The 21,076-nt window shown below is 42.1% G+C and overlaps 1 protein-coding gene across 1 annotated transcript; it reads right to left on the bottom strand.

The window, feature by feature from the left end:
- Positions 1 to 1,185: 1,185 nt before the first annotated feature.
- On the bottom strand, positions 1,186 to 15,529 carry LOC119893172 (ankyrin repeat domain-containing protein 27-like; the record flags this gene model as incomplete). The annotated part of the gene is given in 10 exon segments (XM_038705147.1): positions 1,186 to 1,264; positions 1,883 to 2,004; positions 2,781 to 2,857; positions 3,457 to 3,522; positions 5,277 to 5,330; positions 6,261 to 6,320; positions 6,720 to 7,028; positions 7,954 to 8,064; positions 10,750 to 10,872; positions 15,327 to 15,529. Coding segments are annotated over 10 exon segments (1,031 nt in total), but the record flags the coding sequence as incomplete, so codon positions are not given.
- Between the last annotated feature and the right edge of the window lie 5,547 nt (positions 15,530 to 21,076).

Raw genomic sequence — 21,076 nt, forward strand, 5'->3', positions numbered from 1 at the left:
TTAAAGTCAGTGGGCTCCGTCCTTGGAGATCATTAATCTATCCAGTAGTGTTGTAGTCAAGATGACAGCACATTTTTAATTAGGGTTATCGGTTGCATTTGAAGCAATAAGTTTTACATCCAATGAAAGTCAGGATGTTAACAATAAATGAGCAATTTATTGATATTCCCAAAGTTATGGTCTTGAAATAAAATCCAGAGTCCTCAAGGTCCGAGACCGAGACAAGACCGAGTACAAATGCGGTCGAGTCCGAGAACCAAAGAGTTGGATCTACTGAGCGACATTGCCAAACCATGCATACATAACTAAAGCCGTCTGTTACAGGGTTCGCATCGCCCCTCTGATGGAGTCTGCTTGTGTGCAGGGTCGGAGTATCTTATTTCATTTGGACGTCCCCTTTTCCTGCTGTTATTGGTTAAAACATGGCCTATGCTGTCATTATCTTGGCTGACAGTGAATTTAACAGCGCGAACTCCGCGGCAGCGTAAGTCATGCTAGCAGCATTGGAACCTGACGGTCCACTACTTATGAGTGATGAGACGGTTCAAACATTCATCTTCCCCTCAGGATGAAATGTGGTAACGTCGATGATGCTTTTAAACTAGCGCCATCATCGGGTCAACATTTTAACGTGTCCACTACTTTGCTTTATGACCAAATACCTGCAGAACTAATGACATTCCCATCAGCCTCAGCTGTACTTAACATTTAGTGCTAATTATCAAATGTTATCATGTTGACATGCTAAATTAAGATGCGTTAGCGTTTAGCTCATCCTCACAGGGCTCCCAGCCTGTCTGAGGACTCTCTCATGGTAAAGCACTATTTGTAGTGCGTTCCAACTGCATTGTATGACAATATTGTGTAAGTGGGGAATGCCCAGATGTGTACACGATAAAGGAATTTCTGAGTATGCGTCATGAGCTTATTGGACATGCTCACCGCCCCAAAACGCATTGGATCTCTTTTGTGTCTGAGCTTCAGTGTAACTCCATTGTGTTGGTTTCTGCATAATATCCTGTATAGTAGGCGGTATGCAATACATTACACAGCCTTAGTGTTCACTTTCACTTTCCCTCCAGGTGGCTGATGAAAATCACACCAGAAATGACGGATCAGCGTCTTGGTTTCTTCCACACAAACCACAAGGTCAGAGGCCCACAGCGAATCCCCCTCCCTGCTCACCAGTTGGGGATTTCTGTCTTCACCAGCAGATAGAGTGTGACAGACAGCAGGTCGTCCGCACAAACAGCCTCTATACTGACTGCAGAGGAAGACACACACACACACACACAGTCAGTCAGTCAGGCGAAACACTGAAAACACCAACACAGGAAACGCACAAAAATAACACCTGAAGTCCCGACGCTGCCAGACACTCTCCCTCTGTCCAAACCAAATGACTAAAGTGGCTGCATGGCAAACATTAATGGTAGCACTCTGCAGACTGACTGCGGGGCTGTTGTGGGGCAATGAGTTTGGATTTCCAAAGCAAACTGGACAAACACATTAGAGGCCCACAGAGCAGGTATTGTCCTGTGTGCTGATCTGATTACAGACAGTGAGAGGACGCTCGCAGATCGTGGACAGTTCTGTATGCCTGCTCTGAGAGGTGACCGGCTGACTCACACTTACTAGCTGACGAGCTGAATCCACATAATAACTGTAATAAATGGACCAATAACAGAAGATAAACCTGAGATAAAGAGAAGCGGAGGAGAGCTCAGGCCTTTGTTAGCAGTATTTTCTAACTGATTCACTCAGCTCAACAAACTACATTCTACTTTGAACTTAACCAATTTATCAGCAAAACTTATTTATTTATGAGAAATCTGAAGAACTGGAGAGAACACAGTGAGTGACGGCCACAGTCGTGTCCTACCGGTGCGTCTGGGGGTCTGGATGGCGGTCAGGGCCACTCTGCGTAGGCAAAGCAGTTTGAGGAGCGGGGAGGTGTGCTGGTTGAGCTGACTTAGCTCTCTCTTTGCCCGAGACAAGTTTATACTGCGGAAACACGACAACAGCAAAAACATAAAGCTGCTCTTCAGTCGGAAAGGTTCTTACAGTGAGCAGAGCAACAATAATCAACACAGAGAAGAGTGAAACGTGTCACTGAGGTTTAGGGGAATGATAATGTGTCTACAGAGTTTGAACACGTGATGACAACTAAACTCCATCCGCTGGTGAAGTCCAAGCAATGTGGCTGAATGCTCTGGAAAACACCAGTAAGTTAAAGAACATTTTGTCCAACTGCTGTTTCCAATGTCAAGAAATTTAAGCTAAACTATGTACAGTGTCTATTTTTCATTCTGATAAAAACATGGTAAATATATGGTCATTTATAACTGACATTTATATTTATTTTAAGACGTATCCGCTGTTTATGAATATCTTAGACATTTAACTACAAATCATTTGTACTTTCCGTTACAGCCGACTGTTTTCCAAATAGCTTATCAGTTGTAATATTGACTTCCTTCCTTCCAGGTGGCCACCGGTTGCAGAGCGACTTGACATTGACACTTGTGTTTATTGGCTTTTTTAGAGTCACATTATCAAACGATAATTCAGCTGGTGTGTTTGTAGTCACTCTGAAATCTGAAGATTTAAATAAAACAAATCTATTTTATACTATCAAATGTTTGCTTGTTGTTGGACCTTTATAGCAACCACCATAGTGCAGTAAGTGAAAGTGGAACGTAAACATACGATGCATCAAGTCTGATCCAATCAGACACAGTTTTTTAAACGGCTCCACAGCTGCAACATGTTGAACTGACCTGAACTCAGGTTTGACTCCCAGGTCTTTCTGCTGCAGGTCCTGCAGACTCCTGCTGGTTTTGTTGAAGGCAGCGTCCTGTTGACAGAGTGGCAGAACAGAACAGACACGAGATCAGACACACATCAAAACACTCTGAGTTCTCGTTACGCCAAAATCAAAGAGCGACAAATGTGAAACATGCAGCAATCTGACATCACACCGAGTACGTGATACACCCGGGAGTGATTTTATGTTTTCATGTACTGCACTATCATTTCTGAAGCAGCTTTCATCTTTCGGCCGTGAGAGATGAGTTGTTAGAGAGCAACAATCCCAGCGGTTGTTCCCCATTGTATTCTGGTCTGCAGCATTTGCTCTGCTTCTTCCTGTCTGATGGATTTCTCCCACGTGTAAACGGGGCTTTACTGGCAAACATTAAATACTTCTTTAGCAGGAAGTAGTGAAAACTGTATCCAGAGCAATCACAACACTGTTTCAGGAAATAAAAGTTTCTTTAAAGCTTTTAAAATGTTGAGGCGCCCTAAATACTAAAATCATGTCCATTGTATGACAGATAAAACCAAAATTATCTCCATGGCTAGATCCCACAAGATGTGAGAAAATATGCATATTGTTTCATCTGTAAAGAACATATTTCCATCACAGAGGATTTCAGTATGGTGTTTCAAACCTACCTGGCTGGCTTCCAGCGTTCCCACAAAGTTAAAAATTAAATCATGGATACCATGATGAACATACATCTGCGATGAGAAGAAAACACATTTCAGTTTACACAGCGGCTTCGAGAAAGAGAATCCGAAAACAGCACCAGCTTTAAGTGAGTCGCATGACAGAATCTGATTAGGGGCCTTAGGTCAGACGCAGGCCGTTTTGACCACAACTTAATTATTCTATCGGAGTAGAGGAAATTTAAAAGACTGACTATAAAGATAAGAATATGAGCAACAGGTTTGTTTGTTTTAGACTTCATTTAAGAGCCATTCAGAGCGAAAACCACCAAAAAACCTATGATAAACAATGAGCTCATCTCTGCAGCCTTCATCGGCCTTTAGTGAGCTTCAGAACACCACAAAGCTAGTGCAATCATGTTTTTATCAGCTTAGAAATATATCACTGAGACCATCTTACACACCTTTATTTCATCACGCCTGGATTATTGCAACAGCCTTTTCACCTGTTTAACCCAAAAATCTATTGATGGACTCCAGACTGTCCAGAACTCAGCTGCCAGGCTTTTAACCAGAACAAAGAAATATGACCACATTACTCCTATTTTAGCTTCATTACACTGGCTCCCAGTATGTTTTAGAATTGACTTTAAAATTCTATTGATCACTTTTAAAGCTCTTCATGGCCTCTCGCCTTGTTATATTTCTGACCTTTTAGTCCCATACGCACCAGCACGTACCTTGAGATCCTCAGGCAGAGGTCTGTTGTCTGTTCCAGAGTCTCCACTTAAACTAAAAGGGCCCCGAGGCTCTGCAACAGCCTGCCCGAGTAAATCAGGAGTCAGTGAACTCTTTTACGTCTCCTCTTATAACGTACTTTTATAGGAGAGCCTTTCCCAACTTTATTTGATTCTATATATATTTTATATTTATTTTAAACGTGTATTTTAGTCTCTCAAGTGTTTTCTTGCTTTTATCGTGTATTTTTTACACCCACTTGTTTTTGAAAAGTGCTCTACAGATAAAGATTATTACTGTTATTACAAAGTTCTCTTACATGATACTACTTTAATCTAACTATAAAGGAAAGAATCTCTGCCGGTCTATGAGTCTGTCCTTCGATTGTCTTGACAAACGTTTATCCAATCAAACTTGGCAGGTGTATTGCTGAGGACCTAATGGAGACAGACGCTCTGTCCACATCAGCCTCGCACATTTGCATCTACATCGATTTCTCCCAATTTTCAATTTGTCCCAATCTGTTTTTCGCTACTCCTCCTACAAAGTTTGAGCAATCGTCACCGTAACTGGCAGAGACCATCTCTGTACCAAGCTGGACAGAGGTTTGCTGTAGCTGGCCCTCAACCTTTGCTTAATATTGTGGGCAGGGCTTTTTTATTACAATAACGTCTGTGTGCCAAAGACACATTTGGCCAAAAGGTGGCGCTGTATCAGCGTCATCTACCTACAAAAGGAAAGAATCTCTATCTTTCTGTCTTTCGCATAAAGTATCTCGAGAACAGCTGATCCGATCGAGTTCACACTGGGCAGGTGTGTTGCTGAGGGCCTGAGGGCCTGAGGGAGGCGCAGTGTGAAGTCGATCGGAGGAGCGTTTCTCGGGAACGCCGCAGTGAGCACGTCCAGGAGCCGAGCCGTCATCCCGTCTCACATTGCCACGTGCCCCACAGGCTCTGTCGTGGTGTTATTAATGATTTTATCTGTCTGTTAGTGAGCGCTGAGATCTGTTTTTCATGTAATGTGCTTTAGAAACTTAAATTCTTTACAGGAACTGGAGTGTGATATGTAGAAACACCGAGGGAGGTTACCTCTACTGCCTGTTTGAGAAGAGTCATCTGAAGCTCCTGCTTCGCCAGAAGTCTCTGCAGAAAAAAGTAACACATTCCAGTGAATCCATTGAAATGCATTAGTCACCGCACAGGAAGCAACGCAAGTCCTCCTGCTTCTATGATTAGGAATACAACTGAGATAAATCTGTTGGGACATAGATTCTTTTATTTGACCCCAGAGGGCCTAACGAGACATAAGTAGTATCACTGATCTACATGCTGTCTGTGTTTCGAGGGTGAAGAGCAGACTGAAACTCAGAGGACCTCAGATGGTGTAAATATCAGTGCTGAATGAGTCGTGATGTTGAACTGCAGTACATGATAGACAACTGTGTGACAAGCTAATGGTAAAAAATAAACATGTCACTTCCAGCCAATAAATATGTGAAAATAGGGCCCAGGTGTAAAAGTAAAGCAGTCGATGGGCGCTCACGAGAACACTGCAAGACGCTCTGCTAGCCTCCTGTTCGGACGGGCCTTGAGGAGATGCCTTCTTAATGTGCTCTCAATGGCAAAATCTACATTTGTTGTTTTGTGCAAAGATAGGTAAAAAAAGGAATAAAACTTTATCTGAAGTTAATATGAGGCTTCAGCAGTCTGACTCCCAAAGAGAAAGTCTTTCTTTTGTATAAAAGCCCCTCTTTGTTTCTTGCAGTGGGAAAATGGGATTTTGCATTAACTTAGTAGATACACACATAGTTTCAATCTCAAGATCCCAGAAATGTAAAGAATGGAAATGATGCTTTAGACAACTGGCAGGTACAAGTGGATCATGAGGGTTGCAAAGGATCCCAGTCATGTCCTCCAAAAGGAAAAGCTGCTTTACATTTTTATACCTAGTTGACCAATTATGTCACATTCGGAAATGCAGGGTTTCCGAATGTGACCTGCACCCAAACTGAGACACAGTCAATAAACCCAGCACCTTTCGTTATCTCCATCAGACCGACAGATTCTACTTACCAGGCGAGAGTCTCTCAGCAGACACTGAAGACATTTAGTGTAAAGGCCGTTCACCGAGTCCTGAGTGGAGAGAGGACAGAAGGACAGTCAGTCCTGCAGGGAAGCTCTCTGCTGACCAAAAGTCAACTTTCAAGATTCGACTCTTCCAGTTATAATCACTGTAAAATACACCCTAACAAGATATCTAGCTAATTTTTCAACAAAGACCTTTAAGTAATTATTAATTGAAACTCTTTTCCACAAAAGCTATGCGCATTTGAATTCTTCAGTAAAATGATTTGCTTTATGCCTTTTCTCAAACACCTAAGCCAAACTGCTCCTGCATTTCTAAAGATTATTGATAAATTAGTTTAGAAAAACAAAACACAAAAACTTGAGCAATTAAAAAGGAATGAAGTAGAAGGGACGTGCACGGTGAAGAAGAGGAAGGAAGAATGAGGAAAAGAGGATTAGTCCTACGATGTGGTGTCGGAGTCCCTTCCTCTCCTGCTCTTTGAAGGTCTGACAGAAGCCCTGGATGAATTTGTCCAGTTTCTGGGCGTGGCGACCCAGGAACTCCCTGACGTCCTCCAGGCTCTTCAGACAGTAGGGTGGCGGCGGGCCGAGCTCCTCCGGGCTCGGGTCCACCTCGACGGGCCTGGAGATGCACAGCATGCTGTAGCTCTGCTCCTGGTCGTTGTAGAAGGTTTCCTCAAACAGGATGGGGATGGACGCCGGAGCCGGGAAGCCGGATCCCAGCAGGACCTGCCTGTCCTGGATCCTGACCTCCTGCAACACATAACCCGACCAACAGCTCTGGTGAACAGGCGCACAGTATTTATTAAGTGAAGGTAAAGTAACCAAATATACTGTAAAGACCAAAAGCAGGCGTGTCCATCTCTCAGTCCTGACAGACTTCCTGTCGATGGCTCTGATCCCGAAGCCTGAAGGTTCCTACTGGACACTTATATCCTTAAAATCACACATATATAGTTTCAGTTTTAAAAAGGCTCAGTAATTTCCTAAAACAGCAGGTCACTGTGGTTTTAATTCAACCAGCTCGTTGACTGAACAATGTGAACAATGGCGCTCTGTGGCTCAGATGCAGAAGTATCATGCTGTGAGACAAATACTGATGTTTCCCAGCCTCACTTTAATAATGTGACATAAAATAAATAGTTCCTTTATAAACCCCCATCGGGGAAATTCAAGAAAGTCCTATTTACTAAATAAATTTTAAAAAATGTGTTAAATATATTGAAAAGTAGAAAAACTCAAATGTACAAGTACAAAAAGGCCAAAACTAGATTGAGGGAGCTGCTGTGTCGAGCTGCCACTCTCAAGGTCAAGTAGTCTGAGCTCGTAATGTAAACCGCCGGTTCATTCACACCAGTAGAAGCTTATTATTTTTTAAAGCTCAACGGCCAAAAAGAAACAGAAAGATTTTGAATTTAATTACGATTTTGGAACAGCCAATTGGAGCCTCTTGTTTTAGTTTCAGTTTTAGGAGTTGGAGCAGCCAACAAAAGCAACATGCGTTTATTCAGACTCTACTGAAAATAACAACAATAAGTTGTTTTAAATCTATTATCTATCTTCATGACAGGAAAGGTTCCGAGTTGTGTTATCCTGTGTTCTGACAGAAGACTTATTTTTCCTGGACTCAGAGTTTAAAGTGCCTCTGATGATGTCTATAAAGTGAAACCAGACGAACCTTTCCATCCACAGTCCGGTATCCATCCTCCACAGGCTGCAGGACGTAGCTGTCGAACCGAGAGTCTGAGGAGCTGCTGACGCTCAAACTTCCACAACAAGGCACCAGAACCTGCAGGGGACAGAAAAACATTCGACTCTTACACTCAATTCATTAACCAGTCAACACATATTTAACCCGAGCCACCACACTGCATCCGCTCCTTCTCATTTGTTTCCTAGTTTGTGACTTTATGTGTTGTGTTTGCTTGATATGTAGGTGTTGAGAGATCTGCAGGGATGCAGAGCTGTTGGAGAGAGATGTCCACAGAGCCTACGATCCTCTGACCTTTCCTCTGGTGCCACCATGAGCTTAATGTTTGTGGTTTTGAGTGGAGCTCTCCACAGCTGTTGGAGGGATGGTGATGAAATGTGGTTCAGACGTTCATGTTCCCCTCAGGATGAACCGTACCAAACTCTGGTGACTTTTCATCGACCGCCCTCATCATCAGGTCCAACATTTTGGTTCATGAGGAAATACATGCAGAACTAATGAATAATGACAGCCTCATCTCTGCTTAATGCTAATCCGTGCACGCCATCCAGACTTCCTTTCATACTCTTGAAACTAGAACACAAAAGATCAAAGATCATGAGCCAGAAAAGCTTGTGAAAGCAGGATGCGACAGTATGCCTGTCTTTTTGTTGCGTCTTGTAGAGCTGATTTGCCAGGTCAGCAGTCTGCTGTCAAATGCTCATTAGAAGCTCTAATCCAGTTACGAGTGTTTCCATGCTGATGTTTTGACCGCACTCAGATCATCTGACTTTCCAGAGGAGACCTGCTGAGTCAGAGCTGCTGCTGACTGCCTTTCGAACATCTAATCCTTATCAGGCGTCTTGACAAGCTACAACAGGGTTTAGAGAGCAATTATGCAGTCGTTTAGGTCATTTGATAGTCCATTTTCTCGCTGACTGAGCTGACTGGAAAAACTCATTTATCCCTCACGCTTTGAAGCCCCGAAGTGACGGCTCGACCCTCTCTCAAGACAGGAAGTGGTCCGACAGCTAAACATGTAGGTTTACTTTAAAAAACGAGTCGAGCTTGTCGCCCGTCTCCTGATCTGACGCATTCGTTTAACCGTTTTACTAAGGAAGCCGTCAGTCCACATGTAGAGACTGAACCAAGATCCCCGGTGGTAAAGAAAATACCGCGAGCCAGGTTCAGGTGTGATGAGGACGTTTCGTAGACCGATGAAGACTCAGGCTGCACTGCCTGGTTTAATGAGACCCGAGCAGATAAAGTGTGAACACAGAAAGCAAACACCAAATCTGAAGGTTACTTCCTGTCTGGGGATAATTATCCTTCCTACATCTACAGAGATTCACAAAGTGTCCAAATAAGGTTATTGTTTACCCCTCTATTACACAGGTGTGAGGAGTCTATCGGCTCAAGTCCTTAAGCCACGAACACTTTAAACACTTTCTACCTGAAGACAGTTAGCCTGTCTGCACTGAAAGAAAATAAAGATACTCTCGGACTCGAGTTACACCTAACAAATGTTCAACACTATCAACTCAGCAGAGGAGAGACAGAGTCTGTCCTAGAGCACTGGAGAGGCCCTGATTCTCACCTTTGGCTTACTTTAGCTCACCAATTTACCCAAACACGAAACAGAAATTATTTCTTTACACATGGAATACTAATACTAAGAAATTCTAAGCAGCAGATTTAGCGATAGAGGATGACGTGACGGGTGAAATCAGGTGCTGTAGAGTTTTGCTGGAAGGGAAACATTTGTGCTGTCTGCTCACAGCTGCTCCGGGTTCGACGGTCACCACAGCCAGGTCACCTAAAATAGATGGTCGCTAAATAAAATCTGGAAGACTGAAGGATGGCAGGTTAAGACTTGACACCCAACAACACGGCTAACGTCTCCACCAACGTGCACAGATTTTTTAGCATTGGCAGCAAAGAGAGGAGAAAAACTGAGCACAACACAGTGGACGACACCCCCGCACCCCTGTAACAGACACAGACTTTCATCAGACAGCTTGCTTTGCTAAGTTACAGTGCAATCCAGGCAAAGTGAAAGAAGCTGAGAGACAACGCTAAATTTGAGAGTAACACAGACTATAAACTGGACTTCAGATGAACTGTAGCTCTGCACTAAATCCTGATGAAGTGGGCTGCAATAACAGCTTCTCTCACAGCAACGTCGCACTACTTTAACATTTGCTCACCCTGTTTTGTTTTTATTCATCTTTCTCTTGACTCTAAGTGCAACTCCATTAGTCCCAATTCCAGTGGTAATATCAAACTAATAATAATTTGTTTGCCATTACTGGACTGTGACAGACGTGTCCATTAATTAATTCTACCCACCATTACTAATGAGATGTTTGCTTTGATTTAGTTGGACATTTCCCAAATACAATACAAGACTACTTTAGGCTTTTTTAACGTTTATTTAGGCACTAATGTTGGTTCACTGAGCAGAAATGTCTTTTCTGGATGCGCCCTGCTTTGTTCAAACATAATTACACGCCTGGAAGGTGCTGCTGGGCAATCAGGGATTGGATTATGCTCACGGCTCAACTTAACCTTTAGACCATTGTAAATTTGATTCTCAGTCCATTTCTGTGAAAAAGACTTGCTGCAGATAGATGATCCATTAACTGTAGACACGTTCTTCTGAACTTGTTCATGAACGCCGTGATTTTCAGTCGTGGCTGTCAGACCACGCTGAGAGCGTCCTCTGTGCTTCTGACACAAACAGGCTGGTTTAACAACCAAAAGGAGACGACGGGTGGGACTCACAATGCCGTGGAGCTCTGCCACTCGGCTGCAGAGGTCCGGTCTCTGCTTCTCCAACGCCAAGTAGAAAGGGTTCTTCAGGATGTTCTCATCATACACAGCCATAAGGAGCTGGAAGTCTGGATCCTGGAGAGGATAATGGAAGGAACTGATTAGCATGATTAAACAACGCTTCAAGGGCCGCTGTCTGGGAGGCTCTGATGGGAACATGGCGTTTGCTTAGTGAGCTGTAAGAAGGACTTTGAGCAATGGTGTCTGAACTACATCGATTATAACATATTGTACAGTAACTGTGGGGAAACTGGAACAAACATTTAGCCGTGTATGATGGTTGCTAAAGATCCAACGTTCTTATATCTGAGTAGATGTCATTTGGAACAGGAACCCAAAGTTTAAAAGAAAGAAGAGACCTGATGACGGTGATGGATGAAAAGCTAAGCGATCCATCAAAGTTATTAAAAGTCATCGTGAGGGGATCATTTCTCCTCCAACTGTCACGTCAATCCACCCAATAGTTTCATTACATTTAACTCAAAAGTACAAAACTCTGCCTCAGGATGGTGCAGAAGACAAAGTCAGACCATCGCTGCCATTTTCAGCAGAACCACAAACATCCACGACAGTGTCTGCCGAGTTTCCAAACAAATAGAAGATCTGTTGAAGAGCTTCCTCTCAATAATCAATTCTCATTCTTTCATGTCTCCAAATTTATCCCTTTAAGCCCAAATACATGAATAATATTCAATATAATAATATTATCCACTTTGTTCGAATCAGTAAATGAGGTTGAGGCTACCAGACAAAACCTGCCTTTCAGTTCTCCAGATAGAGTTAGTGTTATCTTCCTACTGTTGAATTCTTTCAGTCCTGCAGAGACGGATAACCACCCCGTCTTAATGTGCGCAGGGTCCCGCTATCCTCCCCACAACAACCACGTTAGAGATCAAGCTCTCTTCTCCACTGCATTATTACATCTCAGGGACTTTTCTTCCATCTTCAGGAGTGATTTTAAGAGGAGATTTAATGAAGATGACCTCAGGATCTGGATCACAGTACGATATCTGTCCTCGAGACAGGAAATGTGTGATCTGTCAGCTGTGACTGGCCTCAGGCTGAGCTGCAAAACAGTGTTTCATTATTTGTTTTATTCAAGGTCATGCTGTTCGCTTAATCGAAAGGCTCAAGCGTGTACGGTGGCCATATTAAGACTTGTGCGTTCAGCTCCACACTGTCAGACTTGGCCAACTTTCCTTTTATAATTCACAAACATTCGGGCAGCTCTCAAATATTTCAAATGTCACTGAATGATGTTAATTAAATTCAACTTATCCTTCGTTTTGGGAGGAAATCTGTTACCCAGGACAACTCGCTGTGCGGACAGACGATAACCTCACTCAACCCCGGATTATCTCTTAAACGGTGAGACCAATGTCTGAAGTATCCCATTCACAACGTTTAGCGTCATTTAAAAATCGAACTTTATAAATGAATTATCAGATAAAGGGGGAAACAGGTAGGATTTCTTTAATGGATCATGGTCATGAGTTTACCAAAATTTGTCATTGTTTTTCCAGCAAGTGAAATTCTCACTTTCACGCAGCCGGACAGTCACAAGCCAAATGTCTTTGTGTGTTACTGCAGGAAACTGACCGCGGGTTTCTTCCATCTGGACGTGTTGTGCAGGCGGTGTGTTCTTTACCCTTCGGTGTTCCCATATATACTGTATATTTAATGCTCTTTCACTTTTATTATCATTTTAACTGATAAACCAGTCAATCAATAAGTCAGAAAACATTATCACGATAAAAAACTTCACATCATTTGATATGGATAATTATCAGGATAAATGTCAAATCATTATTTCTCTCGAGTTTTAAGGCTGATTTTTGCTCCTGAGTGACAGTTGAAGAAACCAGATGGTTAATGGTGGTTTTAAACTTTTCTTTATGGTCAGAACAAACACGTGATGCCAAACAGAGAAGACAACAACAAGATCTGATTCGTTCCCTTTTCCTCAACAAAATAAATATCTTAATAGAAAAATGAAGTGCTAATTCGTTTGTGATTCAAATTTATTAAATCAAACATTTATTGAGGAAAATAATTATCATTTTTGTTTAATTGCCCAGCTCTAATTCCAGGCAACTCAGACATTCGTGACATCCACCTAAAAATCGTACCACGTAACACCACTTGAATTTGAAGTTCAACTCAGGGAAACGAAAATGTACCCCGACTTCACAGGAAGCAGCTGAAAGACGTCTCACAGTAGCAGCTCTCATGGAAGCACACGCTGTAAATGGCAGACCATAAACTAAAATGGGACATAAAGTATATTTACCTGTAATTAATTAAAATAATATATGCTCTCATCATGCAGGGCTGGGCAATAAAATAATAATAATAATTATCGCAATTTAATTAATGATCATATATCGTCAATTAATATTTGGTTTAATTCATTTGAATCACAAACAAATTAGCACTTCATTTTTCTATTAAAATATTTATTTTGTTGAGGAAAAGGGACTGAAAAAAGATTTTATCATAATGAATGTTCTACATCAGAGCTGTGAAGTGATCCACTGTTTGGCATCAAGCGTTTGTTACATTCGAGCCATAAAGAAAAGTTTAACCACAATTAACCATCTGGCTTCTTCAAATTTCACTCAGGAGCAAAAATCAGCCTTTAAACTGGAAAGAAATAATGATTTGACATATTTATCCTGATAATTATCAATATCGAATAACGTGAAATGTTTTGTATAACATTTTTGTTATTATGGCCCAGCCCTGCCATCATGTAGTAAAACCTGTTCTGCATGTAAAGTGATGGAGAAATATGTTGCCAGTGTTATTAAGTAACTGGTTACAGTAAACAATCTCTGAAAGTGAATGCTCTGTATTTGTATAGCGCCTTTCTAGTCTTTTTGACCACTTCTTACACTACATCTGCATTCACGGACGGTCCACAGGCAGGTCAGCCGGTCACTGCTGAAGCATCATATTGTCACATTCAGCCGTCATGCACCTGGAAAGCTTTGAGGTCGCAGCATAAGCACACAGTGTCCACAGCGTACTCCACGGAAGTGTACTAAGGGACGAAGCTGAAAGTCTACAGCCGTGCTAGCAGATCTGTGAGGTTGTAGCAAGGCTCAGCAACGCGTGGGGGTTAGCGTTAGGGTTGCGCAATATATCGACTCAATATCGTTATCGCACGGCCGGTTTCCCTGTCACATGCAAGTGTGAGGACATGGGTCCGCTACACAAACATACCCTATGAAGCGTACCCATATAAAAAGAGCTGACCACGTGACGTGTCTGCAGCGTGAGTGAAGCGAGGGAAAAGAAAGCAAAGTAAGAAGACGAGTGCGGCTCAGGGAGACACAACAGAGCTGGAAACAGGAGCCGTCAACTTCACATATGTTTAAGGATCGAAATGAATATTGTTATCACGATATTCTTGATCAGTATCGCAATATCACATTTTGTCAATATCAAAGTTAGCGTATTAGCATTCTAACAAATTAGCAGAAAACAACAAATACAGCTGGGGCTGATGGGAATGTCAGTTTGTAGGAATCTGGTCAGAAACCAAAGCGATGGACAAATGCTGACCTGATGATTGGGCCCCTGGTTAGCTCACTTTTGGTGTTCGTGCCCCGTGTACTTATCGCAGAAGCTCGGGTTTGACTCGGCCCTTTGCTGCATCATGCGAAAACCTTGTTGAGCTTGTGATGCCTCTTAATGAACATCTGAACCAAACATGACAATAGTTGGTGATATTTCACTCAGAACCAAAGTGGACCGACCGACGTGCTGCTAGCAAGGCTACAAAACTAACGCCACGCTTTTTATTCCTATTCAAGATACACCAACATCGATTTAAAAAGCATTTCATTTGCCCATCAAGAAGCAACAACCAAGTCTGTAAACAGCACGTTAATAAAATACACAGTAAGTCATAAATTATCCAAGGACAAGGACGGCTGCCTTGATTTTAACCTTCCTTGGGTAAAAAATGAAGCACAAAGAAATCGTGGCTACAAACACGACCATAGAAATTTACATTTATTCATTTATCTGACGCTTTGATCCAAAGCGACTAACAAATGCTATATACTTCAGAGGTCGCACGTCTCTGGAGCAACGAGGGGTTAAGTGTCTCGCTCAGGGACACAGTGGGGGATTGAACCCGGGTCTCTCACACCAAAGGCAGGCATCTTATCCACTGGACCATCACCACCCAGAAATCAGCAGGTTTGTCCATAAAGTGGGTGAAAGCCGCAACGATTAATGAATTAGTTTTCAACTCTTAAATTAAACACCAACTACTATTCTTGATTAATTGGTTTGAAGTCACAATTCTCTGATTTCAGCTTCTTAAATGTGAATATTCCTGAGGGCACCTGAGGGCATCGTTATAAACTTTACAGCAATCTGTCATTCTGTCCGTTAAGCAGCTGGAACAGCTACTTTCTCCTAGACTGATCTATTTCAGCTCCTCTGTCCACTCACAATCCTAAACCAAAACGACCATCATTAACTTCTTTTAAAGCTCCGACAGCTGATCCACTCACCCCATCACTCTGCTCAGAGATCAGCTTCATCTTCACTCAGCTCCAGTGCACACAAACCGAGCAGAGGCACACTCCTGACACGAGGCCGCTCGGGCGGGATGAAACCGAGGAAGCAGTCACGTGACCCTCGAGGTCCTCGTGACCTTACAAGTTTGAATCTAACAGCGTATTTAGTGGTGCAGAGGAATGTCCGTGCCCTCCGGCCCAGCACGCCGTCACATTAAACTACAGTCACTCAGCTGATGAGCAAACACCCAGCAGAAAGGAGAGTAAAGGTCAAACATCCACAGCAGTTGCCTCATCGCAGCTTCAGGAGCTGAGCTGTGATTGAATCAAAGTGTACGGATCAAGACTGCACTTCCGGGGAGCTTCAAATACGGATTGCGCGCCTGAACAATCAGCTACCCTGGAGAGAGAGACCAGTCAGTGGTCATAATGTTATGGCTGATCAGAGTATATCACTTCCACATCATCACATATGGACGCATGGTCAAGACCCGTAGGCGTTACAGGTAGGTGTGGGACGGCGTGCTGGTTAGCTCAGGTGGCTCAGTGCTGCCGCAGAAGCCCGGGTTCGATTTCAGCCCACAGCTCTTTGCTGCATGTCGCTCTCTCTCTTTCTCTCTCTCGCACATTTCCTGTCTCTTAGTAATACATTAGTAAGTCTCTAAATATTTCTTCTCCTGTCATTTCTCTTATCTGACATTTGAGAAGCTGGAACCAGCAAACCTTTGGCATTCCTGCTGGAAGAATCATTTAAACTATTAATCTATTTACAAAATAGTCACCAGTTGCAATTTATTTACACAGTACACAGTTTACTGTGAGTCGTAACAGACATGAGAGCTGCTAATAAAGTGTGAAGCTTTTTGTTTTTAAATAAACAATTCGTTTTCTATAATAAAATACCATGACGCAGGATTCCGATGAACAAATCATATAGTTTGTTAGCTGTAGTTGTGAATAAAGACAATGATGATTAATAATCCACTGAGCAGATGGCAGGGAAGGTCAGATGAACTGGGTCAAATGAAAGAAGACACCAGACTTCGGGCTTCTCTAGATCAATTCAAATCTTTCAGGAGCTGAGTGCTTAAAACCTGCTGACATCCTCAGGGCGCCACACATGATGCCGCCTGGACACCACACAACTCTCCAGAGCTGAACAGAAAAACAAGCAGCAGAGCTAACCGCCCACCTCTGACCTATAAATACCTTATCAGCCTCTGATCTCTCAACCAGACAACCAGGTGTGAAGCCGTTAAAACAAACACAGCCTACGAGTCAGTCAGAAAACCCACAAGACAGCTGACAAAAAAGGATGTGTCTAGTTAAACAGAGATAAGGATGAGATTTCTGTGCACATTGTCAAATGTTATAGACAACTTGCAACATGTTGTAGTGATGTGACATGTGACAAAATATAGGTCAATTTTAGTTATTATAATACAAACATCCACAGTGACTGAATCCTCTGCTCTATTTCATATTTGTGTAGTTTGGTAGCCTACAGCTCCAAGTCAGCTGAATTGTTTTGTACATAGAAAAGTCCAACCAAACTCCATTTAAAAACCTGGCACTTTAATGTTTCTTTGCTTATTGACACAAGTACAATGCATAAACAATATCAATGAGACACATTTAGGGAATCACTGCGGTCTTTTAGTCCATTCGACAAATGAATTATCCTTGAATCAATTGATTTCGTTTGTATACATTGCACATCCCTCAACCCATTATGTGATAAAAACCAAGGTGCAGGCGAACCAATTCTCTCTCATGGGTTGTTTGTTTTGACCGTAATGCCTGTTAGTGTATGACGATTTGAAACGATGTGTGATAAAGTATTTAATCAGAGTCTTTCACACTGGTAGAAATAGTATACAAATCCTGTACGTGAGTAAAAGTACAGATACAGCTGATAAATTTTACTCTTCAATTTAAATTTCTACTGGAGACAAAGAACAAAATTACCTGCTTTTAAAAATACCTAAGTATCACAAGTATAAAGTACCATCAGTTGTTGCTGACATAACAAGCGTAATAATAAGATAGTTGCCAACAAAATTATAAATGCAACACTCAAAGATCCAAGATCCTTTCTCTATGTACACAAAAGGCCTATTTCTCTCAGATATTGTTCACAAATCTGTGTCAGTGAGCTCTTCTCCTCTGCAGAGATAATCCATCCACCTCACAGGTGTGACATATCAAGATGCTGATCAGACAGCATGGGGACTGCACACTTAGGCTGGCCACAATAAAAGGCCTCAGGCTGGCCACAATAAAAGGCCACTGGAAAATGTGCTTGTCTTTCAAGGAGCCAACCTTAAATTTGACTTTTTTTGAATGGAGTTTGTCTTAACGTTTTCATCAGTACAGGACTTTGTGTGGGGTTTAAAGGCACAGACGTAGCTTTAAAACAACTGTTTCCAAGTTGCACATCACAGCTGGCAACTATTCGACTAAATTAACTGCTAACCAACCCAAGTAAAGTACAAATACCTGTTATGTATACTTAAGTACGGTGCTCTAGTAAATGTACTCGGTAACTGTCCACCGCTTGTCTTTCAAGTACGGAACTTTACGAGACAACCTTAAATTCCACTTTTACTGAGTGTAGTTTGGCTCAACGTCTTGGTCAAAGCGGGGCTTTGTGTGGGGGTTAGCTTCAGTTTACTGGCACAGCTGTTTCCAAGTTGCACATCACAGGTGGCAGGAAAGAGCTCGGGCTATTCGGCTAACTGCTAACCAACCTCAGTCGTGTCTGTAGTTTGGTCCCAGTTGTGAATTCTTCTAAATGTGACTCCGCCGATCAGAACCGGGCAGCGGAAGTTTTGGAAATCGCCTCATTGATGCGTCTATAATTAGCCTGCTAGCGAGGAACAAGAGCATTGTTAAGCTGTAGCATAAGAGCTAGCATTAGCTCTGCTGGGTCCAGCTGTGGCATCGGGATATCTAACCTCAGTGTTAGCATGGCCAGCTAGTCCCAGAGCATGACCGGCAGCCAACAGGGCCGATTATTAGTAAATATGACCGTTTCACCTGTTATCGATGAGTCCCTCGGGTCATCCGGGCTTGGGCATGGCAGAGACAAACACCTCCAGCAGCCTGTCAGAAGCTGTTTACTGCGATCAGCTGGCCAGCCTTTGGTCCGGGTTGCCAGACATCAGAGAGGAAACACGTAATATCAGCTGTTCTTAGGGCAGCGTGTGTCGATACAGATTATGTATGTTTTCACAAGTCTTATTAATCAAAATGTAGTCGCTGCACGCTGTAAAACTGTACGTGTGATTGAGTGTTAAAACTCTTGTTATTGATTATTGCCATGCGTCTAAACCGGGCTCACACCGCCCCCTACCGGCCAGCGCGGGGTAGTTCACCGGAGGGAGACCCGCTGTGTACTTTCTGACTCCTGAAACTTACATTAAAAAAAGAAAAGTCCAAATGTTTTTAAACTTGCAAATAGAGGAATACAGTTTACACGGGACATAGAGAGGTATATCTAACACTTTGCAGGAGTGGTCTATGTTATATAGGCTGAAGATATTAAAAAATTCACGGCCTTTTTGTTGTTGGATTTAGAAATTAAATTGGTATAATGCGCAACCTCAGAGAAAAAGTACAAAGTTAGTTTTTTACTGCTGAATTTACATTTATGAATGTGGAATTTTGCAAGTACAAAGAATCAGCACCAGAAAGAGCTTTTTATTTTATTTTTTATTGCCAAGTGTTTTTTTACACATAGGAGGAATTTGCTTTGGAGATCAGTTGCTACACGTAGACAAACATACAGCTGAAATAAATAAATGTAGGAATATATAAATATGGAAAAGACAGGTGGTATGGAATAAACAGATGATAAAAATATGCAAATTGACAAAATATAAAATATAGAAGATTAACACTTAACAACAAATATGTGCACTGATGTGAAATGAGATAATATTTACATGTGCAAAGATATACAGTATTTAAGGGAGGGACATTATAATACATTTATTATTAAGTACTTATTCTATCTTCTTTTGCCAAATTTCCTTTGCTAACCCCTTTTCTCGACCTCGATAAAAAACGTGACGAGGTCAAGGAAAGATGTGAAGGTGAATTCGTAAAGACTCAGGATAATACAACAAATTCTCAGTTTAGATCTTACTCCACGTGGGAAAAAGTAGCACCCTGTAATTTATTTTCATTGCCTGCTTTGTAGTTAGACTCTTCAAACTTAAATCATGTTTATTGTGTGTAGATATCTTCCATGCAAGTTTGTGCTTATATTTTAGCAATAAGCTGTGAGGTAAGTTAGTTTGCGTTAGTTGGAACAACAATGAAAATGTTTAATTGTATTTATATGTTTTCTTTGAAAATCAGTGTCTGACAAACACAGAGTAATGTTGTTTTATCGTACTGAACAAAATTATAAACACAACACTTTTGTTTTTGCCCAGGTGTGCCTTAGGCTGGCTACAATAAAAGGCCTTAGGCTGGACACTATATATATATATATATATATATATATATATATATATATATATATACGGCTGGAAAAGGCTGGACTGAAGGACAGCACAGAAGCACAAATCATGGCGGCACAAGAACAGTCACACAGTACGATCAATAGAGGCTGGGGTCTACCACACCAGGCAGGGCCCCAGGTGCAGACTGTGCAAGGAGGCCCCTGAGACAGTACAGCACATAACAGCAGGGTGTAAGATGCTGGCAGGAAGTGCATACATGGAACGCCATAACCAGGTAGCTGGCATAGTGTACAGGAACATCTGCCATGAGTATGGGCTGGAAGTCCCAAGGTCAAAATGGAAGACACCTCCTAAGGTAGTTGAGAATGACCGAGCTAAGATCCTGTGGGACTTCAAGATCCAAACTGGTGATGGCTAACAAACAAGGCTGCAGTGATAGATGTGGCGATCCCAAGCGATAGCAACATCAAGAAGGAACACGAGTAGCTTGAGAAATACCAAGGGCTGAAAGCTAGAAAAGAAAAGATGTGGAAAGTAAGACCAACAGTGGTGCCAGTGGTGATCGGAGCACTGGGGGCTGTGACCCCCAAACTGGGAGAGTGATACTGCACAGAACCCTCAAACTCCCAGGCCTCTGGCAGAGGACCCGAGCTTGAGGATGACACATGAGAGGGAGATTTTTTAAATATATATATATATATATATATATATATATATATATAAATCTTTGTAAGTCACATCTGAATTGTAACCCGCTTTGTGCAATAAAGATGACTTTTTAAAAAAGGATTAAATGCACCAGCCATTACAGTCTATGGCACCACCTGGTGAGCACAACCAACCATAGACTGTATGTACCAACAGGTGCACGCTGGGTCTGGCAAACGTGCTAAAAGCTAACATTCTCACAGTGGATTCATTCGGCTGTAACTTCTGCGTTCACTGAGAAACTTCTACCTTCAGGGGTGTATAAGCACTTTCTGCTGTTTCCTTGATGTTACTGCAAAGAAAACAGACTGTATTGTTGGTTTGGACATCAGGGCTCTGTGGTGTAAGGTCATCATGGTTCACACCAGGGGACGCTCCGACCAGCATGTCTTTCCTTGAAAAAAATAATTTATTCATGTTGAAAATGTAGAAAATAAACAAACAGGTTGCCTGCTGCAATGGTGGATCAAACGTTTTCTGAGTAATTTTGTTTTTTACAGTAAAATGTCTTTAAAGTAACGGTACTTTTACTTGAGTAAAACATTGTAGTGCTCTTTCCATCCC

This window comes from Micropterus salmoides, unplaced genomic scaffold (genome assembly GCF_014851395.1).
Source record: "Micropterus salmoides isolate LMB-PRFRI ecotype aquatic unplaced genomic scaffold, ASM1485139v1 Ms_hic_scaffold_8, whole genome shotgun sequence".
Classification (NCBI taxonomy): Eukaryota; Metazoa; Chordata; class Actinopteri; order Centrarchiformes; family Centrarchidae; genus Micropterus; species Micropterus salmoides.